Below are 23,942 nucleotides of genomic sequence, written 5' to 3'. Positions count from 1 at the left end.
TCGCATCATGCAGAATCACAGGATGAGGTCTAATTGGGAAGTCAATAAAAATAAGAGTGGCTGACAGACAGTCTGGGAGAGGTAGCTGAGGGGCTAGAACTTCTTGATACCCAGGCTTGTGAAGAAGCAGACACTTATGAGAGCAACTGATAGCGCTCTGATCCCTGCAGAGAACATGGTTCCAGGATTAGGGACTTGTCGGGCATCTGCTTGTCAGAGAGGACTTCCAGAGGTGGGAGGGGGTAGAGGAAAAAGAAAGGAAAATGTTCTATTCTGCTTGATAGAAGACCAGAATTATATCACAGCAGAAAAGACATTATACTTCTGAGTTTTTCCTGATTCAAGAATATATACAAAAAGGATAAAAAGACAGATAGGCATATGTGCAGGGAACATGTCCTGCAAGCCCTCTAAAACAGGGGCATTTTTTCTATTGTTTGATGGATATACCCTCTGTCCTTTTCTGATACTGAAACAGGTAAAGGGGTTTTAATCTCCCTTTAAAATGGAATTGAGTCATACCCTGATTATAATCACATTTTCCTCATTGAATAGGTGGGCAACTTTCCATATTAACAAATAAAGATCCACATGATCATTTTAAATGACTGCATGGTAAATCACTGGACATTAGGCAGATGTGCCAGATAGTCTACCAATTCCCTATTGATGGGCATCTATACCATTTCCAATTTTTAGCTTGTTTAAATGTGATAAGCAGCCATTTACAAACATCTTTGCACAGTTGTTCAATTTGTTCCTAGAAAATACTCATGCCCATGACAGTATGTAATCAAGAGGTTTCTAATCTTAAATTTTGGGGTGAGTAGCATCTATCTGGCCTCCTGAAGGTTGTGCCAGACATATACATTTGTAGATATGTGTCACAGTGCACATAGTTGGATTAATGGGCCCACCTCTGTCCACATTCTGGAACTCATCGGAATAACTTAGAACTAGACATGAGTACCTCTGGCTTTATTGTTGATCCTCTTTCTCTGGCTGCTGGAGGTGTGGGAGAGCAGAGTGGCTTGCTGGTGGTTGGCATCCACGGGGCTTGTGGCTATGATATTGTCTTTATACTTGTTCATCAGGGAAAGCTTGGCATTGTCACTCCCTATATAAGGAAAAGTCAGGAAAAACAAAACAAAACAAAACAAAACAAAACAAAACAAGAGTAAAGGCAAAAAATGAATGGAAGTGAGAAAGTCTGCTTGAGCTGAGTAGATAGGTCCCAATTATTGAAACGAGGAACATAGAAAAAGAGGCTGGTGAAAAGGAAGACATTCCTCTCTGCTGTCTAGGGGCTACAAAGTTACAGGAGGAGTGAAGTAAGAGGATTACCATTGAAAATCCAATTTCGCTAATTCCGTATTGATAATGTCACTACTTGCCAGCCTTTGGCTAAACACAAAATGCGGGGTTTTTCCTTCTGGACAGCACTGGGTTTTAGCAGAAATAGAATCTATGTGCATTCTGACAAAATGTGGCCTGTCGTTCATCACAGACTCCACTATTCCCTGCTGATTGAACTCTAATTAATGCATGGACTTGTGCAATGTGTCTGTTCCCTAAAGAGCTTTGGGATTGAACCCCCAAGTACCATTTGTCCATTCCATGGCCTTGGTGCTATGTGGCATATGATGCATGTTGGAGAATCCTCCTTTCTACTCTCAGATTTTAAAGTTCTCAGACATTAGATTGTATTAGGAAATGATTATTGATACAAGTCATCTTCTAGATGCTAAAGAGAATTTCCATTTCCCACTTATGTAATTTCACCTTTTGCAGCCTCATGGAAAGTCTCTGCATCTTTAGCAGCATGCTGTATTGACTGTGTCTTCCCCAAAGAAGGTACTGGGCAGTACCTTGAGGACCACTGTTGAGATGCTGTCTTTTAAGGTGTACTTATTCATAGCAGTTTGAGAGAGAGAGATGTGGGCTATCTTAAAAGGACAGATCTTCCCTCTCTGCATGTTTTTGACCGTGATCTTGTTCTGTTATGTTAGGGCCAAGGCTGTCCTATCCACTCTCTCGATAGATATAGCTAACATCTAAGATCTGATGCTTTGATTGAATTCTTTCATTTTATTTGGAAAAAAAGTGAATCCTGTGTAGAAGCACATAAGCAGAAGATAACACAATTAGAAGACCCAAGGCCCACATCTTAGGAGGCAGAGACAGAAAACCAAACCAAAACCAATCAAAACAAGAACCAACCAAACAAAAGCAGATAGCTGAGGACCTTCCATGTTACTAGAGAACCAAGTGGCCTGTGAGAATATGTGGTATACAAGCAAGTCAAGCCAGGTCAGTTTCCCAAGCTGCCTTCTTACTTCCTAGAGGGCTGTACAAAGAAGCTCTAATATACTTGGGCTACATGTAAAGGCATCTCTTTGCTACCAAGCTCGGTGGAAGTGCAAGTGGAAGTAGAGCCAACTTACATTATGGTTCTTCTTTTATAAGGAAGTGGGTTGTTTTTACATTTTTTTTTAAGTCTGAGAATTTCATCAATATATACAATGCATTTTGATCAGACCCACCCATTTTTATTCCTCTTATATCCTCCCACACACTTCCCCATCTCACCTTTATGTCCTTTTAATAAAGTTTTTTTTTTTAATGTATGTATATGGCTGTAGGGCTGTCCACTGGAGCACAGGCAACCTACCAAGGATCACACTCATAAAGACAACTGGCTTTCTCGCAGGAACTATTAAGTGTTAATAGCACCTCAGTTGGGATGGAGCTCATGAAACAGGTTATTTGAGTCTACCCCCAAAGAAAGGCATTGGTACATCTTGCTGTATAACAGTCATTGACTATCCCTATTTACTCTTTGGCTCCCTGAGCAAGGACTAAACAGGCCCATCCCTTCTTCCATTCCTACCTGGTGTGAGGTCCATCCCAGACTTCTCATTGCATCCCTGTAGGGAGTCCAAAGTGCGTGTGACCTGACTGGCAAAGTCCTCCCCTCCATTCATGCACTCCCTTTGCAGGTGGTGACGCAGGTCTGTGATGTCATACTCATAGCCATCCAGGATGGGTGTCTCCCGGATGCTCAGAGTGCCACTGGAGTTGTGGCCCTGCACACGGGCATTGCGCAAGCTTTCCCGCCCATGGCCTCCAATCAGCACAGATGGGATGTAGTGAATCTCATTGGCTGCCTCTGCACTGGCACTCTTCTGGGGCTGGGGAACCCGGCGACGTTTGCACCAGCGCCTGCGAGTGTATAGGATCATCACCAGGCACAAGATGGATAGCAACAGAGCGATCATGCCACCCTGGAAAGACAGGACATCAGATGTTTGCACAAAGAAAGATAAGCTCTCCCCACAGTGTCATAGGTACTCCATTCATCACTCATTCATTAATTTACTCATTCAAATGTACTGAGCACTTATAGGAAGCATCACTCAGTAACTAAGGGACACTCTGCAGGTATTGGTGCTTAACAAGGAAGAAAAATGAGAAGACCTGTTTAGTGCAATGTTTCAAGGAATCCAGTTGCTGCTGGCTTAGCAAATATTTGAGATAGAAGGTGGGGAGTATTGAGATTTGGGGTTTTCAGTAGCAGAAGCCAAAGAGAGAATTTGTTTCTTATGCCAAACATGCTACACATAAAACTGCCTTAGAACTTTCTTTTCAGCAGCCAGCATGGGATGGCATCGAGTTTCATCTCATAACTAAACAATCAATCTTAGATGGATCCTAACACTGGATCCACAAATCAATGAGTCCTATCAGTTCTAAAACAGGTTTCTTGTCTATACAATAAAGAAGTCGCCAGTTAACTGCTGATGGGAGTTGCTAAGTATCAGGAAAAGTAATGATGGAAAGTGCCCAGCACAATACATCACACACCATCAAGGACCTGCTCAGCTGTCTCCATCAGAATAACTGGCCCAGCAGGGGAAACCATCAACCCATTTACATCCATCAGAATTCAGTAGTAACTGTGTGAAGAAATCCCACTGTTTATACATGCCTTGGGTGGCAGGGACTCAGTTTAGTTTTGTTTCCATGGAGAAAAGGACTGATGTCACCAGTCTGGCTGGTGGGGGAGTTTCCTGATGAACCCTCAACAACCCAGAGGTCACCACCTCAGAGACCAGTTCTTACAAGTCAGGACAGCACCAGCTGTCTGCTGTAGATAAAGATACAGTGTTCAGTGAGGCTGAACAACTGGCCCTGACGACCCAAGCTGGGGTTTGGGGAGATGAAGAGAGCTTCCTACGTTCTTTCCTTTACAGCACCCCAGGGACATAAACCTTCTGGTGCACACTCAAGCTCATCCCTGTATTTTGGCCAATATCGCATTAAATCTATTTCACTAGGTCAAGGTGCGCCAAAACGTTCTCCTCATGACTTTGGCTTTAGCCACTGCCATCCTACTGAATATTATAGAGTTAAAAGTCTCTGTCATTTCCCATGGAGTCCAACCTATGAAGATGGATCAAGAGTATTCCCGCAAACAAATTTAAAGGTTTCTCTTCTTTTCTTCCCCCCAGTGTCACAATGATTATGTTTTGGATTTATAAATACAGTCTCCCAGTAAATCTTCCGGGCTATTCTCCATTTGCCACCATCTTTGTGAGAAAAGGACATATGCACACATATATGCCAACAAGCACACATACACACTCACACACTGCCATGCTCAAGCAGGCTACACACGGAGGCAAAGCAGCACTCAGCAGAGGCAGCTGGTAAGTGACATGCCAAATCATGAGGCCTGGTAGGAACTTAAATTTCTGCTTTTCAAGTCTTTCTTACTTTATTTTGAGGTGGCATTCTTCTGATGCAGCTTCTCAGGCAGGTACACAGAGAGTAATCCATTCTGATTGCATAGGGTGGAAGTATAAAACCAAGTATTCTAGGTCCTCTTAACTGCTACCTCCCCTGCAGTCCATATTGAGGACTCTCAGACACATGAAGCGGAATGCACTCTGCCTACAGGACACCACAGTCGACTGTATAGAACCAAGCCCTGAGCTAATGCACGGACAGTAAGCATCTGTGTACGACCTAATAGCTTTCAGCAGAGCCGTCAATCATCTTCATGGCAGAGTAGATGGGCTATCCTTTCTCTCACCCCAAACTAAAGCTGCAACAATAGGTAATTAAGCCACACAGAAGGAATAACTTCCCGACTGAGAGAAGTTGTCAGACATTGAATTAGGCCACTGAAAGCCAGAGGTAATTTTATTCCCCAAAGAGCTGTAAGAGCGACATAAACATCAATCCCGGAGGAATGGTTTGAACACCATCTTTCTGGATCACACAGGGTTCCTTAGGAGCCCCTCCACCCTTCCTTACTAATTCTGCATACAGATGGTCACAACAGGGTTACAGTGAAATCCAGCCTATAGATACATTGCCCATATCACTCAATAATAAAAAGATACCAAGCTGTTCATTAATGGGTGCTTTTACTATGAATTAGACAGTTGTTCATAATGCTTAAAGTTTTAACTCTAAGAGTATCCCCACTGTTGTTTTAAAAAAAAAAAAAAGAATGAGGCATGGAAGTTAATTTGTCCAAGGTCATGCAATGTGCAAAATTAGAAGGACTGTAGTAGAGCCCTACTGACTAATTTCAGAGCCTATTTTCTTTGTATGGAGGGGGCAGGGTGTGTGTAGGGGAGGGCAAGCATATGCAGAGGCCAGAAGTCAATGCTGGGTGTCTTCCTTTATTGGTAGTCATCTTATTTTTTAAACAGAGACTGTCTCTGGACTGTTTGGTCAGCTATGTCCCAGGATCCTCCGGTATCTGCCCTACCCTTTGCTGTGTCCAGTTACAGAATCTCACCACAGTGAACTACAGTGCCTGAATATCATGTGGGTGCTGGTTATGAAATCAGGTCTCCATGCTTGCACAGCATACACTGTGCAAGTATGCTGTGCAAGCACAGTGTATGCTGTGCAAGCATGGAGCACTGAGCCATCTCCTTAGAGTACATCTCCCCCAGACTATAGACACAGAGCATATAGACCATTAGGCTTCAGTCACTATGAGGAGCATTGCCCATAGAAACAGAAGTTTTCTTCTGGCTCTTCACACAGTCAAAGGATAAAATGGGCACGTGAGGATACCTGTATGTAGATCCATCCTAACTTCACACATTGAAAAAAGAAACTAGCCAATGTCTACATCTACCTGACCAGAAGCCGGAGAACCATCATCACTAAGAACCATTTCACAAGCAACGACTAAGAACCCAGATCCAAGATTATGTGGTAGATACACTAACCAACAATAACCCCACACCTCTCTCACATTTTATCTTCTCCATGTTTAAAAATGCCAGCAAGGTGTTGTTAGGTCATAAAATTGAGATAAATTTTAACATAGAAATGCATGTTCTCTTTTAGCTCAGCACACACTGAAAATCTCTAGGTTTGCCCCCCTCATCTGATGAGCAGCCCATGGTGCCCAGAGAAGTTAAGATAGTGGTGGAGTTGAGTGCGAGACTCTCAGATCCTTCACTTCCATGAGGCCAATTTGTTAGGGTCCTATACAATTAACTTATTATATAATAAAGTCCAGACATCCAACTGAAGATGTCTTATGTTTGTTTCTCTAAAACATACAGCCTATAAAAAGTTAGAAAACAAGGTTTTATTTGACTAAACCTGTATATTTAGTGTCTCTGGAGTAACATCAATAGAATGTTTTCTTTGCTGAGAGGCAGAGACTTTTGATGGCCTCAGCTCTCTAGCAATTGGTTACCAGTAACAAGCTCCAGCCAGCAAGGGCAATTTTCCTCAGGCATAGGGAAAGGGTTCTCAGGACTCAGGTTCTTCTAAAGTTTCCTTGCTCCCATAATACAACTTGGTAACAGGCGTCTCAACACTTTGTTGTGACTTAATAATTAATAGTGGATTGTTATAAAAACAATATTATGTAAGATGTAATATTATGTGCTATTTATATGTGATGTTCTTTAAAATGAGATTTTGTGATGATAATAATAAGTTCACTATGGATAAGTTTTTCTGACTTACGTGCTCTATTCAATGATCAGATACCAAGCAGAAGTATAAAACCCCTTCATAATAATAATAAAAAAAAGATGCATTGTTATATTTGAATTAGGGCATGTGTGTAGAAAGCTAAATAATTGGTCCTTATACAATGAGAACTTGGAAGCCCACTGGGACATTTGGTTACAATTACAATCTCATACAAACCCAGTTCATTGGACTACCCACTATTTTTACCTCCCCTACCTTCAGAGAAAAGTTTACAAATGAAAGTCATAGATGCCTTAGGATATTTCTTTCAAAGACTGTAAGAGAGGTAGCATATGACAAAGGCCCACACCTTAGGTCAAGGGCAACTGGGGACTTCCTGTTAACCAAATGTGGAAGAAACACAAGATAAAGGTATTATGGGATCTGCAAATGAAAGTTTATTGGGAGGAACAAAGTCCTTCTGGCATCTGAGGCTAGATAGACTTGTGCCTATATTCTGAGCAAGAACACACTGGCCAATCTGACGTCAGTGAAAGTACAGTTGTTGGCAATCCTTGGCTGGTTTTGTGTTTCTGGACTTCTTCACTCTGTTCAGAGTGTATTTGTGTTAGCTTCAGGTTTTATGGCACTGAAAACCCAAAACAAAACATTAAGGTGCATCTATATTCAGGTGATGAGCAATAAGGTACAGACTGTGAACATTAAAAATAAATAACAACTGACTTCATGGCATTGCATTATTTGCTCTTTATTCATCTTTGCATGGGGCTTCTGACCATTTTATTGATTTTTCAAAACTGTTAACATTTTGTAAGGACAACTGAATGGGAAGCATATGTAGACTCCACATCTATTCGCAAATATCTTGTAAAAAAAGTGGCATTTAAAAACATATTTTTCTTTTAAAAAAATCAATAAATCATTCATGCTGGCTTTAATAGAGATCAAACAAATGAAAACAACCTTTATTTTATTATGAAATTGGCATTTATGCTACTCACTGAAGAGAGAGGAACATGAAGCTTGTCAGATAGTTTGTATATTTTATAGGTTTTTTTGTGTAACAGTGTTTTCGATAACATTGACAGTTATTTCCAAGGGTCAGTGAACTTTTAGTCAGATCTACTTTTTATGTTTATTCTAATCCCCTGATTTAACCACAAGACCCACTGTGTGCTCACCCTAGGTTCTGGCTCATACCTCCGATTTTAGCTGACTCTTCAAAGTTAGTTCAGCATTCTGGGTTCCGTGGACTCCTCTCCAGCCTCAGTGCCCTGAGCATAGGCCCTCCACACTACCCACTAGTCATTCTCTCTTGGACTGACTTTTCCATCTCTTCTAATAGACATAGTCTTAATGAAAGTTGGGGTCATGTCCGACACATCTCTTATAGCTCAAGAGTTGGTTTTAGTACCTAGCATAAGCAGAAAACCAATAACTGCTTGTAGAATGGAAGGAAAGGATTAAGTAAAAGAGGGAGGGAGTCTGAGAGGGAGAGAGGGAGAGCAAGAAAGAGAGAGAGGAAGACAGGGCTCATAGATTTTGAATTCATTGTATTATAGACATCTATAGGCCTACAAGCTAAACTGATACAAGCCCATTACTTATGAAACTAACTTATTTGTTATTAAGCCATTCAGTGAATGTTTGCCAGACCTGCACTAGGAATGTACCTTTCTTGTGGTTTACTAGTGTTATTACTGTTACAGGAATAATACAGCTAGGGTTCCTAATCTAATGGTGTTTACATTCTAGTCAGGGAACAAAATCAAAGAACAAAAGTAAATGCAGACATAAAAGAAAGCCACTCTGATTATTGGTACTAAAAACAGCTAGTGCTTTTTAGAATAAAAGGAACAGCAATAGGTGAATATATGTTGTGCAAAAATGGAGTAACCTGGAGACCAGTGAAACCCTTCCCTGTTCAGTGTCACATGATCAATAAATCATAGAATAAAAGAGACTGGATCTATTAAATGTCACAGAAGTTTAGAGCATCACCTGGGCTCTGTGGACCATTGGCAGAAAAGTGGAAAAGCTGAGATTTTGTTTCTAGTGACCATCTGTCAAGAGACTGTGGCCAATCAATCAGCTAGCATTTCAAAGTCCAGTGAAGGAGGAACAGTAGAGTGAATTTGAGACATCATTAATTATCCCTTGGGGCAACTTGACACACAGAATTCAAAATCACATCCCTAAACAAATTAAAGAGTAGTGAAAAATAAGAATTAAATAGGCACATTCTTATTTTTTCTTAAGAATGCCCAAAGAGCAGGGCCAAGAATCACATATGGCAACAATAGCTTATATCCACCTTTGACTTTTCCAGAAACCAGACATAAAGGAGAGCTTCATCAAACCCGTTGTGGCATCTAGCCACATTCTAATCCACAACCAGATTGCCCTGAATAAACAATTAATGACATAGATAACAGACAGAGACAGATGATGAATAGATACTTAGATAATAAACAAATAAATGTTATACAAAAGATAGATAAATAGATAGATAGATAGATAGATAGATAGATAGATAGATAGATAGATAGATAGATAGATAGATAGATGGATGGATGGATGGATGGATGGATGGATGGATGGATGGATGGATGGATGATAGATAGCTTCAAGAACTTTCTGACCTTGTGATTTGTAAGTCCATTAGAAAACAGATGCTGGCGAGGATGTGGAGAAAGAGGAACACTCCTCCATTGTTGGTGGGATTGCAAGCTTGTACAACCACTCTGGAAATCAGTCTGGCGGTTCCTCAGAAAATTGGACATAGTACTACCGGAGGATCCAGCAATACCTCTCCTGGGCATATATCCAGAAGATGTCCCAACCGGTAAAAAGGACATATGCTCCACTATGTTCATAGCAGCCCTATTTATAATAGCCAGAAGCTGGAAAGAACCCAGATGTCCCTCAACAGAGGAATGGATACAGAAATTATGGTACATTTACACAATGGAGTACTACTCAGCTATTAAATAGAATGAATTTATGAAATTCCTAGCCAAATGGATGGACCTGGAGGGCATCATCTTGAGTGAAGTAACACAATCACAAAAGAACTCACACAATATGTATTCACTGATAAGTGGATATTAACACAAAACTTAGGATACCCAAGATATAAGATACAATTTGCTAAACACATGAAACTCAAGAAGAATGAAGACCAAAGTGTAGACACTGTGCCCCTTCTTAGAATTGGGAACAAAACACCCAGGGAAGGAGTTACAGAGACAAAGTTCGTAGCTGTGATGAAAGGATGGACCATTTAGAGACTGCCGTATCCAGGGATCCATCCCATAATCAGCTTCTAAACGCTGACACCATTGCATACACTAGCAAGATTTTGCTGAAAGGACCCAAATATAGCTGTCTCTTGTGAGACGATGCCGGGGCCTAGCAAACACAGGAGTGGATGTTCACAGTCAGCTATTGGATGTATCACAGGGCTCCCAATGGAGAAGCTAGAGAAAGTACCCAAGGAGCTAAAGGGATCTGCAACCCTATTGTTGGAACAACATGATGTACTAACCAGAAACCCGGAGCTCTTGTCTCTAGCTGCATATGTATTGAAAGGTGGCCTAGTCGGCCATCACTGGAAAGAGAGGCCCATTGGACTTGCAAACTTTATATGCCCCAATATAGGGGAATGCCAGGGCCAAAAGAATGGGAATGGGTGGGTAGGGAAGTGGGGGGCGCTATGGGGGACTTTTGGGATAGCATTGGAAATGTAATTGAGGAAAATATGTAATAAAAATATTAAAAATTAAAAAAAAGAAAGAAAGAAACCAATCTCCATAAAAAAAAAGAAAGAAAGAAAACAGGCCTAAATTACTAGTTGGAAGATCTCTGTGACAATAAAACTAATTTGTTGGCTTGACTGGATTTAGAATCACCACAGAAACACAGATCTGAGTGTGCCTCTGAGGGTGTTTCTGAAAATGTTTAACTGGGGAAGGAAACCCAAACCTGAGTGTAAATGGCACCATCCCATGGCCTGGGGATGCAAGCTAAGCACTAACACCCTGCATTCCCGATTCCCTGTGATGACTTGTGTCAAGCTTCTACTACCATGATTTCTTCACCACAGAGACTGTACCCCTTGAAATATAAGTCAAATGAAGCCTTCTTTCTTTAAGTTCCTTTTTTGACAAGTGTTTGATCATAGCAATGAGAAAAGAAACTAATGCAGTTCCCAATAAAATAACAGTTCTGTCCTACCATGCAACTTTCTGCAAACATCATGGCCTCATTGAACCTAATACAGGCCTACCTCTACAGCATAAGGTGACTGAAGGAAATGTAACAATTCTTGTTGATTGTAACCATGACCCACACCAAACTGAAAATAATGCTAAGCTATTTGGGCAATGGTAGGAAGAACATGGTCACATCTTCCTGCCCATGAAGCCAAAACCACAGACCAAAGACATAATGGAGTTGATTCAGAAGCAACCATCAACTCCATTTAGCTCTGATAGAAGGACATCTCCCATCCCCAAAGTACAGTCAGATCCTTGAAGTCAAATAGTGCCATTGAGACTGTGGTAACATATTCTTGACCTTGAGAATCCTTTTTCTGGCAGAGGAAGCCATCAAACTAGGAAGAAAATCCCTTGGTTATCTTCTCTGACAGATTTTTCTCTTCTGTGGTGGTTGGTGAATAGAAATCCATTATCCCTTGCCTATTTCCTTCCTAAGTGGAAGACAAGTGAAACGCTTCAAACATATTAAGTAGCAAGTTCAATTTATATGTTATTAAGAACATCATCTTCTCTTGGGGGCTTTCTGAAGCTTTTAATCTTGTGGAAATGCTTTTCAGTTGCCATGGGCCACCATATTAATTAAGGGACCACAATATGTGTTCTGAGTCTTCTGACATGAACGGCAGGCATAGCTCCCTGGCAGGAGATAGCCTCACCACACTTGGCTAGCCTCTCAATGGCACATGCTTTTGCTCTTGCCTGATGCCTTGAGAGCTCCCGATTCCCCTTTTCACAGTTAGTCCCACGTACCCAGTGCTTAGAGAAGAAATAGGATGTTCTTATGACCCTGCCTCATTAAAACGTTATTTGCCTGACCAAGATAGAGTGAACAGCAACCTCCCGTAGACACAAGACCAACTCTGACATGAAGAAACTTCTGCGTAGGCAGGGTGATCCTTAGGGCCTCTGTAATCTAGTATGATTATCAGCAGATTTTCTCTAAGGCAACTCAATGCTATAGCTTCTTCCTTATTTACTTCATTTTGATTTTCAGAGGCCTAAAAGTTTCAAGACAGTTAGCTTTGATCACTGTCTTTCTCTTTTGAATATGGAATGTTTTTAACTCCTCTATGAGACTCTGGAGTTTCATCTAAGGCAAGCCTGGAGTGAACAGGGACAGTGGCTGGAGACAAGCTTGCTGGAGTCAGCCTGGGCTATTTTAGTTTCTCCTTCAAATTCCTTTTTTAGAGATGCTGTTTTGGGATGTTGAAGGTTTTTTTTTTTTTTTCTTGACTCAGACCCCTGACTTTGCTGTCCCTCTGCAACACAGGGGTATGCATTTCTTATTAAACTGTGCTCAGATCCTTAATGGCTTCAGTTACCTGTCTTTGTCTTAATGAGAATGCTGAGGTTGAGTGAAGCTGAGTGGAACAGGATGATAGAGCAATAGCTTGCTGTGGGTGTGTTTTTAAGTCCAAGTCCACCTCGGTGGATTCTTTCATTCCAATAAATGGCCTAGATCTCTAGAAGGGAAATGAGGAATGAGACAGAGCTTGGGTACTTGCATCCCTCTGGGTTTAAACTCAAAAGTTCTATGCAAGATGATGCAATTGAGGCAGATGTTCCGAATGTGACCCCTAATCAGTGTCAGGTATTAAAAGGATAGATCCTTATACAACCCATTTTGTAGCTGTGTGTGCACACTCATGCATAAATGTGTGTATTAGGCATGGCAGCCAAGCTAGGAGACTAAAAGATCCACATAGAAAAAAAAGCACTCCAGCTCGCTGTCTCAGCAGCCCGTGAGCAGAACAGCATGAGACAGGCTTTCTCCCTGGGCTATGAGCACCAGCCCTTCAAAACTTCACTAGCCAAGCATGAAGCCAATAAATAAACATCTCCAGCTGGCTAATGCCCAATGCCTATCTTTGGCTACGCTCCTTTCCTCTTTCCACCTTGTTTTCTTGCAGTAGGTGATCTTGATGAAATAAAATTGTGATAATAATCTGCTCCATTAGGACCAAACATTAAGGGAATTATTGAACAAGTAATAGAAGAGGCACTGGGTATTTTTGCTAATGACCATTAGAATTCTTCTTGTTGTTTAACCAGATGGAATTAGTGGAGGAACTTTTTTTCTTTTAACCTATTTCCACAAAAGTGAGGAAGCCTAGTCCAAGGGATGGAAAAGGAAGTCTTACAGAGTTGATGGCTCTGTGGGCACCAGTTGGAACTGAGAAAAAACAATCAGTTACTTTAAAACCCAGTCATTGAGAAAGACCATATGCAAAAAAAAAGCATACCTGGGCATCTCAGTGACTTCAGATGACACCATTAGCTGAGAAGTTAAGATTAATTTGAACTTGGTCTATAATCTTTACTGTCACTATATAAACCAATTGTAAATTTTCATCTTATTACAGTCATAAGATGAAAAGTCTTATGGACTCGTCAAAGTTGTGCTTCTCAGAGAGCCTAGAAAAGGTATAGGTGGAAGGCCTTTCATGACCTAAATATAGGGTATAAATTAATCATCATGGTGTGATGAGCTCTGTTGTAATTGGGCCTAGTCAAGTATTCAAATCTCCTTGCCCTTACTCTTCTGTTACTAAAAATTTTTCAATCATATGGACGATTGATGAGTCTTCATAGCTGATGTTTTGTTACATGACAAACTCAAGGACAAACCACTTCACATGCTTCTCCTTCTTTTATCACAACTCCACTGTGTGCATTTCCTTCCTCGTTGGGCTTCTGCCTTGTTTGGTGACTAGAGAAACATACTGCCTTCTTCCCACACTGTTAGTATGGAGAAGGGAAATTAAAAGTAATGGTAGCATTTGTTAAATTCCTACCATGTGCCAGACATAATGCCTAATATACTCATTACTTCATTGAATATGAATATAAACTAGATTAGTCAATAAATATAACTAGAAATTATTGCTTTTATTTTTAAATGAGGAGTTAAGTAATTTCTACAAATTTGTCTAGGGATAAAAGTCAGATCAATACCTAAATACTGACCCCTAGTTATGTGGCTGCAGGACCTTGTAGAAACAGAAAGGCCCACCATGATAGCCAGGGTTCTAGTCATCCAGATCGCTCACTATCCTCCATAAATTAGGCCCTGGACTGTCTTGCCTTCATAGCTAGTCTTTGGAGCTATGCAAGCAAGGAACCCCTTGTGTCTATCCTTGGTATTATCGATATTGCCTGCACCACTACCCCACATCCTTCAGTAAAGCTTAATCATTGTGCTACATAAATGCATAACTCAGAGCAATAGCTCAATTGTGCCAAAGAGGTTACTTTACATAGAGGGAGGAGCTTGATATTAAGATTTCTGAGATAGATGCTTTCAAAGTGTAATCAGTGTGCTGAGAGGATAGCTTAGTCAGAAAAGTGCTTGCTTCTCAAACAGGAGGATTTGAATTCAAGTGTCCAGAACCCATCAGAAAAATCTGGATATAGTGGGTAATGCCAAAAATCCCAGCTATGGCATGATAGCTAGAGAAGATAACTAGATCCTGGAAACATGTGTTCTTGACAAGTAGATCCCTGGAAAACCATAGGTCTGACAGGTACATCCCAGAAAACTCATATTCCAGCTCTCTTGGAGCTAGGTAGAAGTTCCAGGCCAATGAGACCTGCTGTGTCAAACAAAAGATACAAGTACCTAAGGATCAACACCCAAGGATGTCTTCAGATCTCAGCATCATGCTCACATTCACACAAGAAACACAGGGAGGAGAGAGAGAGAGAGAGAGAGAGAGAGAGAGAGAGAGAGAGAGAGAGAGAGAGAGAGAGAGAGAATGAGAAATGGGGAGGGGGAGAGAGAAATGGAGACAAATTAATGCTCTTCAAAATCTAAGGATAGGAAGGCTTTCAGATGTAGTATAACACACATGTAGAAGGTTATCTTTGAGAGAACATAGTATCCATGCATGCAGACTTGAATCTCTTTATTATCTATAAAGTCTTGTTCTACAATTAGAGACCTTTGTAAAACAATAGACAATTGCACAGCATTACCAAACAACAGAGATGGATCAACAAGAAAATGCCATACTTACACTTTTGATGGAGACTAGGAATTACATTATTATCAGACTCCCAACCCATCCAATTTTTGACCAAGAGATATAGACACAGAAGATAAAAAGTAAAGACTGTCCATTCCACATTTTGCCTCAGGACCTGTTCTAGTTTGCTTTCATTTGCTAGGGTAAACCCCATGACCAGAAGCATCTTGGGAGGGGAGAAGGTTTCTTAGGTATGCATTTCCAGAACACAGTCCATCATGGAGGAAAGTCAGGGCAAGAGCTCAGATAGAACTGGAAAAGAAACTACAGTGAAATGCTGCTTACTGGCTTGTTCTGTGGTTTGTCCTTAGTCATCTTTGTTTATATAGCCCAGGACCACCAGCTTTACAAATAGTTTTCGTCCACAGTTGGCTGGGAAGAATCAACAGTCAGGAGGATTTCTCATAGACATGGCCCAGGTCAATATGATCCGGGAAATTCTTCAATGTAAATTCCTTCTTCCAGGGTAGCTGTCAGTTCAGTCAACAAGATAATAAAAACTAACAAAGGATAATAATGCTCACTCCCAATACAAACCACTAAATGCTGATCATGAGGTGCCATCAACTTGCAAGTTATCTGACCCACAACAATCAACATTTTAACCACAAGCTCCAAATTCCCATTTTAACCCTACAGAGGACAATGAGAATTTAAAGTCAGATGCCTTTCTGCCCTCCAGCTGTGGCTCAGTCCTGCCTCCAAGAACGATGCACAATAGAACTAAAGATTGTAGCAATAGAAGAAGAGAAGGAATTTAGGGCTTATGGGAGATGCTGATAGCCAAATAGGATCATAGCATTGTGTGCCAAAATCCCTTCCAAGCCACCACCTCTTGCCAAAGGCCCAAAGCATAAGAGGAGAAGGATAGAGCTAAGGGGGACCAGAAGCGCTGCCTCCCTGGGGCCATGCACTGACTGGCATGCTTATCTTTCCCTTTAAAGAATGTGTTGTGTTCAGTTTTTCTCTGGAGCTAATCAAACACAAACTCTGGAGAAGAGGCCTGGTTTGTAAAGGCAGTCTGACTGCGATCCTGACACCCTCATTAGGGCAGGCATCATGAAACCATCAGCTCCAACATCAGCAGCATATTGTCCTCAGCTAATTACATTTTTTTTCTGGTAAAGTGATTAACCAAGTCTTCAAATCCTTCCCATCATTAATGTGAAAAGAGAGAAAGAGAGAGAGAGAGAGAGAGAGAGAGAGAGAGAGAGAGAGAGAGAGAGAGAGAGAGAGAAAGAACAAAAAAAAACCCAAAAAACAAAACAAAACAAAAGAATCTCCAACTGCCTACCAGGCCTCCTCCTTCCCTGGTGCCCCTCCCACCCTTACCACATTTTGCCAGCTTTGTTCTGCTTTTCAGGCCTCTTTTTCAGGATAGGGTGGGATGGTGGTGTACTAAGGGAGAGAGCCTGACACAGAGGCTTCATTTTCTACACCAGCTGACTGTGGCTCACTTTGTTCCCAGTCAGATGCCTGCTATATACACCAGGACCTTGGGCATAAGCCCAAGGCTTACCAGATAAAGATGGGTCAGAGCAAAGAGAAGCTTGAGGCTGAGCCCGACTCCCCCCCCCACCTCCCTCCTGGGAGGCAAGGAAAGGCTCTACTGTGCTATTGTTTGTCAGACTTTAATTTACTGATCAGTGGCTCAATCATGTAGAGTGAATTGGTGGGTCAGCCTGATCCAGCCAGAGATGGTCACATGATAGAAGAACAGCAGAGACTCTTGCTTCCAAGGCAACTGATGAGGCCGACCTCATCTGCCAAGCCAATGTCTAATTCTGTGGGGCAGGCGACCCTGGGCTCACCATTCCCAACCAATGTGTGGTGTCATTATGAATTCATTTTAATTTAGATCACAGTGCTCATGAAGTTTCAGTTTTCCACTTTTTTTTTAATAGTTATGGCTTATTCTTTTTCTATTCTTAATGCATTCTATTCTCTCTCTGTGTCTCTCTCTCTTGCTCTTTCTTCCCGTGTGTGTGTGTGTGTGTGTGTGTGTGTGTGTGTGTGTGTGTGTGTGTGAAAGAGAAAGAGACAGACAGACAGACAGACAGACAGACAGACAGACAGACAGACAGAGACAGAGAGAGACAGCTGGGGTGGGGAACAGGATTGTGGCATTGCTATTTGTGGCCATCCCTGAGCCTTTACTCTTTCGGTGCCCTGACATATATTAACATGATTTCGTATCCAAAGCTTTCCCTCCCGATTGCCTGAGCCCACTCCACTCTTTTGAGCCTCAGCACATGTCCTTCTCCTCCCTGGTATGTTATATTTCAGCTCCCCAAGTATACTCTGGTATACATTAACCCTGAATCCACAGTAGTGGGTTCCTCCTATCATAGTGCCGTCTAGACTGGCATGCAGACCCATATTCTGAATGCAAATACTTCCCAGAATCCTTTAGAAGAGGAGCCAGCACAGGGCAGACCCCTAGTGAGTACAACCGTTTGCTTAACCGATGCCCACTGCCTCGATGAGACTGAGAAAAGATAAGTATAATTACTCTCAAACCATTTGTCATCTCATCTGGACACCTGTCTTTGTGTCTAGTATCTGGGTGTCCCTTGGGCTGGCTCATTTGGTCACAACTTTGGCTATACATCCTCCTGGGAAGAAGTCAGCTAGATTAGGACGAGCGTTTCCTCACCTGCAAGATGCTCAAATAGCAGGTGCATGGTATGGATTCGAAGTTCAGGAAGAGGGCTGTGTTTTCAGAAAGCTCAATATCTTTCTCCAACTTCATTCTGGCACATTCATTTTGGTACTGTTATCAAGCAGTTTTGAGATGGCTGGCGGGGTGGGAGGCTCAGCTAGGTGGACAGAATATTTTTCCTGGTAAAATTAATTGACTTTTATTCACATCTTACTGTTCCTGACCCAGTCCATGGGGCTCCATATGAATAGTCCCATCACCAGAGAGGTCAAAGAAAGTGTCATCAATTTTTAAAACATCAATTTGGCACTTAGTTATCCATGGCTGCCTGTATCACATGTTTAAAAAAAAAAAAACAGTATTTAAAAAAAAGGACCCTCTTTTTAGAAAATAAATCTCCAATTCTCATTTTAAAAAAATCTGTACATCATGTACACTTATTTCTGTAAAATTACTTACACTTGTGTTTCTGTTTCTACAGTGACTAGAAAGAGGACTGAAACATTCTTGCTAACTCCATTCTGGAGTTGGGAGAAGTAAATCCGGCTTGCAGGAGGACCAAATGCAGTCAGGACCAGCAGTTTTCTCTGCCAGCACCGCATGACAGATGAGGGTCACAAGCTAGGTAGACCTCACAGCCATATTGAAGGTTCCACGCACTCCGTACCAGCTATAACACTATATTTTTTCTCTTCCTCAGTCAAGAAAGCACACAAGAATATGAGTCGGGTAGGAACTACCTTATTATAGGTCATTTATAACCCTGACTCTGTGCTAATGAGAAAGGGAAGCCAGTCACAAATTTTAGCACTTTACTTATTGTTTGGATCAAATGCACTTCTCACATCTTATCAATTGATGGGGACATAGCAGGGATCATGACATTATGGCTGCAAACTGCAGAAGTGCAAAACCAGCCACTGAGGGCAGGGAAACAAGGAGCAGCTGTTTTATTTGTTCACCCACCAGCAGGTTGAGCAAGGAACTCTCCAGACTCTGAGAGTCTCCTGGAGTGTCTTTAATGCATAGCACCATGTGGTCTCATCCCAGGACTTATACAATGTCTCCAGATACTCAGACCTGGATATCTCACTCTGAAAATCTTCAAGTCATTTTTTTCACCATCAAATAAAATATGTTTATATAGCTATTTTATGTAACAAAATATTGATACAATCAATTGTGATAATGGAATGCTGATTTATGTATGAAGTACATTATATATGCAATACAGAGAGATATAGTTTCATGGCCACCCACTTCTAATATGAGTAACAGTCTTTATTTAAGGTTCTAGTCCCATGAATGTAGAGAGAAATGGGAGACATGACCATCAGAAAAAAGGAGGCATAAATCAAAGGTTCCCTCTGAAAGTCTCATAGAACAGAGGGAGTCACTGGCTGGTCACTAGCTCCCAGTCACTTGGCCATCCCAAGTCTCTGGATTTTAGCTCTTTGGTCAGACCTGCTTAGACTGTCTCATGAGGCCGCATGTTCTTTATCAAAATCCTTTATGGACTCTCAGTAGAAGGCCAGGTGCTCCACTAGGATACAAAAGTGCACAATGCTTCCTAGTGAGGGCTGCCTTATCATGGGAGACCCCCTCCTGCTCAGATAAGGACAATGAGGAGAGCTTCATCATGACTCAACACAGCACAGAGGGAAGGAGAGTGGAAAGCAGTTTCCTAGAGGAAATGAAGAGGCGAAGAAGAATGATAAAGAAGAGTTAGTGCCTCTCAAGGACAAAGTCATTGTGAGGCCAAAGGTCATCGATGCTTAAAACACGGAAGTGTTAAAAAGTAAGGAGGTTCACCCAGAGCATGGGTAAGATGCTTAGAGTGACTCGGGCAAAGGGTAAAATGGAGTATGATGCTGCCTGTTTCAATTCATTCTGCTGGCCCTCTGGGCTTCAACGAATACCTGACCAAGTTGCCCTTTACCCCTCTCTGTCACCTCTCCCAAGTCAGGTTGTGACAGGTGAGCACCAGTGGACTTTAGCATTCTGAGCAGAGGGAACTCCTCAAGTCACAGAGAATATAGTTTGAGCTGGGTTTCACGAGCCTTATGGTGATGTGAGGGGCATTTTTAAAAACAGGTCAAAAGAAGGACACAGGTGCTGAACCCCTTCAGTAAAGAGGAAAAGAGAGAGATTCTCAAGCCATCAGAAGAATATATGCTTGCTGAAAGATAAGAGCTCCATGGTCAGAAGGGGCTCATGGACAGGAAGTCAGTGGACACAGAATCCTGGATGATAAAACATAAACAGGTATTAATCTCTGAATAATGGAATTACACTAAGTATTTGTGTAGGCAATTTTCAAATGAAATAACTATGTTTTTCCTTTGGGCCAACTCTACAACTCTGGTCACCTGGAATGATACTAACTGGGTAATGTAGTACTTACAAATAAATGTTCCTGAATGACAAATTCAGGCTTTTGGACATGCATACGATACTTCACAGACTAGCTTAAAGGCTCTCTCATTCTAGCCATTTCCATTAGATGCATGAGGTGAAAACAAACATGAACATCAAGTTGGATCAAAGAGGCAACAACTTTCACAATACGTGGTTACCTGAGTGGGGACGGGAAGTAGAAAAACAAGACACGATGTCCATTCTGTCAGAGAGAAGCATGCACCTTGTGAAATGTATAACTGACCTTCTTCTACCCGTCTCCAGAATTTGTTCTGAGAAACAGAAGGCCCCCTTGAAAGGAAGTCTGGGATCTTTCCTCCAGGTGCTGACACTCTTATTGCAAAAGTCTGAGTCCACACTCACAAATCATCCTTTTTTCCTTTGAAACATCATCATCTTTCCCAAGATTTTCCTTTTTGCCCAGTCCCCCAAGTCTGAGACTGGGCCATCTTCCCATAGCCTGTTTCTTCCTGGGGCCCTAGAGGTGCCAGGAACATTGGAGGTGCATCTAGGGAGCACTTGAGAGGAGAAGACCCAATACTGTATGACAGGAATCACAGCAAGTTCTAAAACCTGCCAAGAGACTCCATTATGCTCTGGAAAGAGATCACAGTCTCCAAGCCTCTCCCAAAAATAGTGGGAAGAAGCACTCCTGCCCAGATGGAATGTTTTCCATTCTACCTAACACACAGCCACACGCTGCCATTTTCCCCACAGACTATTGCTTCATGTTCATGAATGGAAAAAAAGGGAGAGTTGAGTTGCTGCAGGGAATGAAAGTTTCTTCATAGATTACTTTCAAGTATGTCAACCTGGGACTTCTGTGTCCCACACGTCCTTCACTTTCATACATCAAAATGTGATAGCCTGAAGCTACCCACAAGGTCATCTAACCTGAGATTCCCAAGGCAGATGACAGAGCCTGCCTGTGTGTTCCTAGGGCATGGCACACCTATGTCTGACAAAAGTGCTAACCATTGTAATTTCATCATTAGTGTTATAAGAGATTATTTTTAACTTGTATTGAAATAAATAATGAAGTAGACCATCAAATCTGTGCTTTTGTTGATATTTTCATCTCAGATAAAGGATGAAATAAGCTTAAGCAGGACACATTAGTCAATTTAAATTAAAATACTTGAAAAACACTAATACAGCAAACATAAAAATATTGAATTATAAAAAAAAGAAACCTTGGAGTTTTCAGAATGTTTATTTCAACCAAGGTTTATATTTTGGGATGAAAACTCAGAGAGGTCTTCCTGAAGTTTTAGGGGGTTTTAATAAAAAGCAGTTTAGCCCTGACTTAGATTTCAATGGCTTTATCTTAACCCCGAGCTGCTGTCTCACCGACCTGTTTCTCTTCATCACTGACATGATTCAGGCCCAATGCAGGCTATGCTAGAAGATCTGGATCTATGCTCATGCAGCCCTGCTAGAATAGTTGCCAGCACAGCCCCATTTGGAATGGAGTGATGCTGTGCTAGCCCCACCCTAGGTGGAGTACAAGGAGAGGGCACAAGCCCTGCATGGTTGCAGTCCTTAAAGGCTGAAACCTTGGATATAAGCCATAGAACATTGAGAAGGATTGGGACCAACATTGCCATATGAAACCCAAGGCTGTGACTTGGATATGCATACTGTATGACATTTAGAAAAAGGATAATGAATAAAAGATGGCTGCTTTGATGTCACTGTTGGAATTCTGTAGAATTCTCCCAGGTTTGTTCTGTATTACAGCGTACATTACTCTGTAAGAAATGTGTTTCAAGCTAGCAAAGCCAGATTCTGATATGTCCACTCTTACAGACCCCGAATGTCTGCATGTCTGAGCCCCAAGTCTTAGCACTTAGCTAAGATACAGCAGAGGAGAAAATGAACGCTGAATTTTTTTTTCTACATGGCACCACATCTTCCATAAACATCTAACCGTAACTTCTTTATGTCATTTGGGTAGCAGAATTTATATCATAGGCCACCCCAAGTAGTTGGTACAAGTCTCAAATACAAGAATTGAGACCTAGAGACTAGCAGGTTCCAGATACTATTCAATGAAACACTTAGTGCTGTCAGCTACAGCATAACATCAACAAATTGACATCTGATTCATCCCAAGTTAGTCAGCAACTTGACTCATCTCTAGCTATTCGAGGATGTCAGGCACAGTGTTAGAGGTATCAAGATTTGGGGGAATCAGAAATAGCAAGGCAGCAGCTAAAAGCCCCTGCCCTTCCCAGATCTCTCTAGGACTTCAGACTCACTGACATCATCATCTCAGAAAAGCAAGACCTCTGCTGAACTTCATCAGATGCAGAAAAGTTGATGTGATAAGGCAAGGTCTAAAAGCCTTTGTCCACCCTGAACCTCAGCAAGGATGTGAGAAAAAAGTAGGTTCTGAAAGCATCCCATACCATGTAAACCTTTACAACAACTCCACTCAGCCAACTTCATCATTACACTGCATTGGGGAGCATAGTTCTACTTTCACTATTATATATTTATAGTGGGGGGTTAGCTACAAAAGATTGTTTTTGCATACCCTGAAATCTCATAAAAGTCAATGGGTGTGCAGCAAAGTTGAAACCAAGCAGGAACCATCATCCTTAGAGAAGAAAAATGCATTTGATGAATATCCTCTTACAGTCTTCTGTCAAGTGTAAGCATTGCGTTGTTCTCATGAACACGTGCCTTCACTAAAACCATTAGTAGCTCACAGAAATTGGTAAGATGCTTAGAGTTCATCCGAATTTGGGGATACCACAAGGTCTTCGAATTCTCACAGGAATGATCTATGCTTTAAGTAATGATTATAATCAGCTCACAGGGATATGAATAAGCTAGTGTGTTAACATTTTTTCACACTGAATACAGGAGCTTAGCACTTACCGAACAGGTTACCAGATTACAGTCTCTTTAAGTTCTAAAGACAAGAATTTGTTTGATCAAGTTCACAAATTGTAGCCTATAGTCCTAATATGGCCCACAGCTTGCTTTTGTAAATAAAGTTTTGTTGGAAATACGTCATACCAATATATCTACATATATGCTATACCATATATACCATATGTGGTAGTTTGGAAACTGGTTGGGCAAGAGTTGAGCAGATGGGACAGAGTTCACATGCCCTCAAAGGGGAAAAGACTTACCAGCTGCCCTCAGTAGGCCCTTAGTTTAGAGAAAATTTGTCTCTGCAAGGGTTCTCTCTGTGAGTTTACAGCTGGCTCCACCTTCTATAGTGAAGTCTGTTATGTCTCCAATGAGAGCCCAAGGGTGCAAGTTTACAATCAGATTTAAAGGCTACTTCAAGTCTGTAAGAGAATCCCCAAACTGATTGATTGATTGATTGATTGATTGATTGATTGATTGATTGATTGATAGGGTATAAGAAATCAGCACTGTGTCCTGGAGAAAGACAACAGCACCAGGAATCACAATCTCTGAGTTTTTCCACAATGTGAGCCATGAGTACTGCCAACTATTTTATATCTTCCTTTGCTGTTTGTGAATGGAAGAAATAACAACCTTCGTATGCATGAATACCTGGGCAGGAAAGGAATTCACATAATGACATCACTTGGC

General features: G+C 41.5%; 1 protein-coding gene across 1 annotated transcript in view; it reads right to left on the bottom strand.

Annotated features, from left to right (window-relative positions):
• Astn1 (astrotactin 1) overlaps positions 1–23,942 on the bottom strand; it is a 319,917-nt gene that overhangs the window by 173,311 nt on the left and 122,664 nt on the right. The window contains exons 3-4 of the mRNA XM_021156108.2: positions 2,891–3,284; positions 971–1,117 (exon numbers count right to left, since the gene is read on the bottom strand). Coding sequence (XP_021011767.1) covers positions 971–1,117; positions 2,891–3,284 — 541 coding nt within the window. The remainder of the gene's footprint in view (positions 1–970; positions 1,118–2,890; positions 3,285–23,942) is intronic.

Source organism: Mus caroli, unplaced genomic scaffold (assembly GCF_978045245.1).
Source record: "Mus caroli unplaced genomic scaffold, Mus_caroli_1 scaffold_1, whole genome shotgun sequence".
In the NCBI taxonomy this organism is placed as follows: domain Eukaryota; kingdom Metazoa; phylum Chordata; class Mammalia; order Rodentia; family Muridae; genus Mus; species Mus caroli.
The sequence above is the reverse complement of the archived record's forward strand: the minus strand, read 5'-3'. Positions and strand labels throughout refer to the sequence as shown.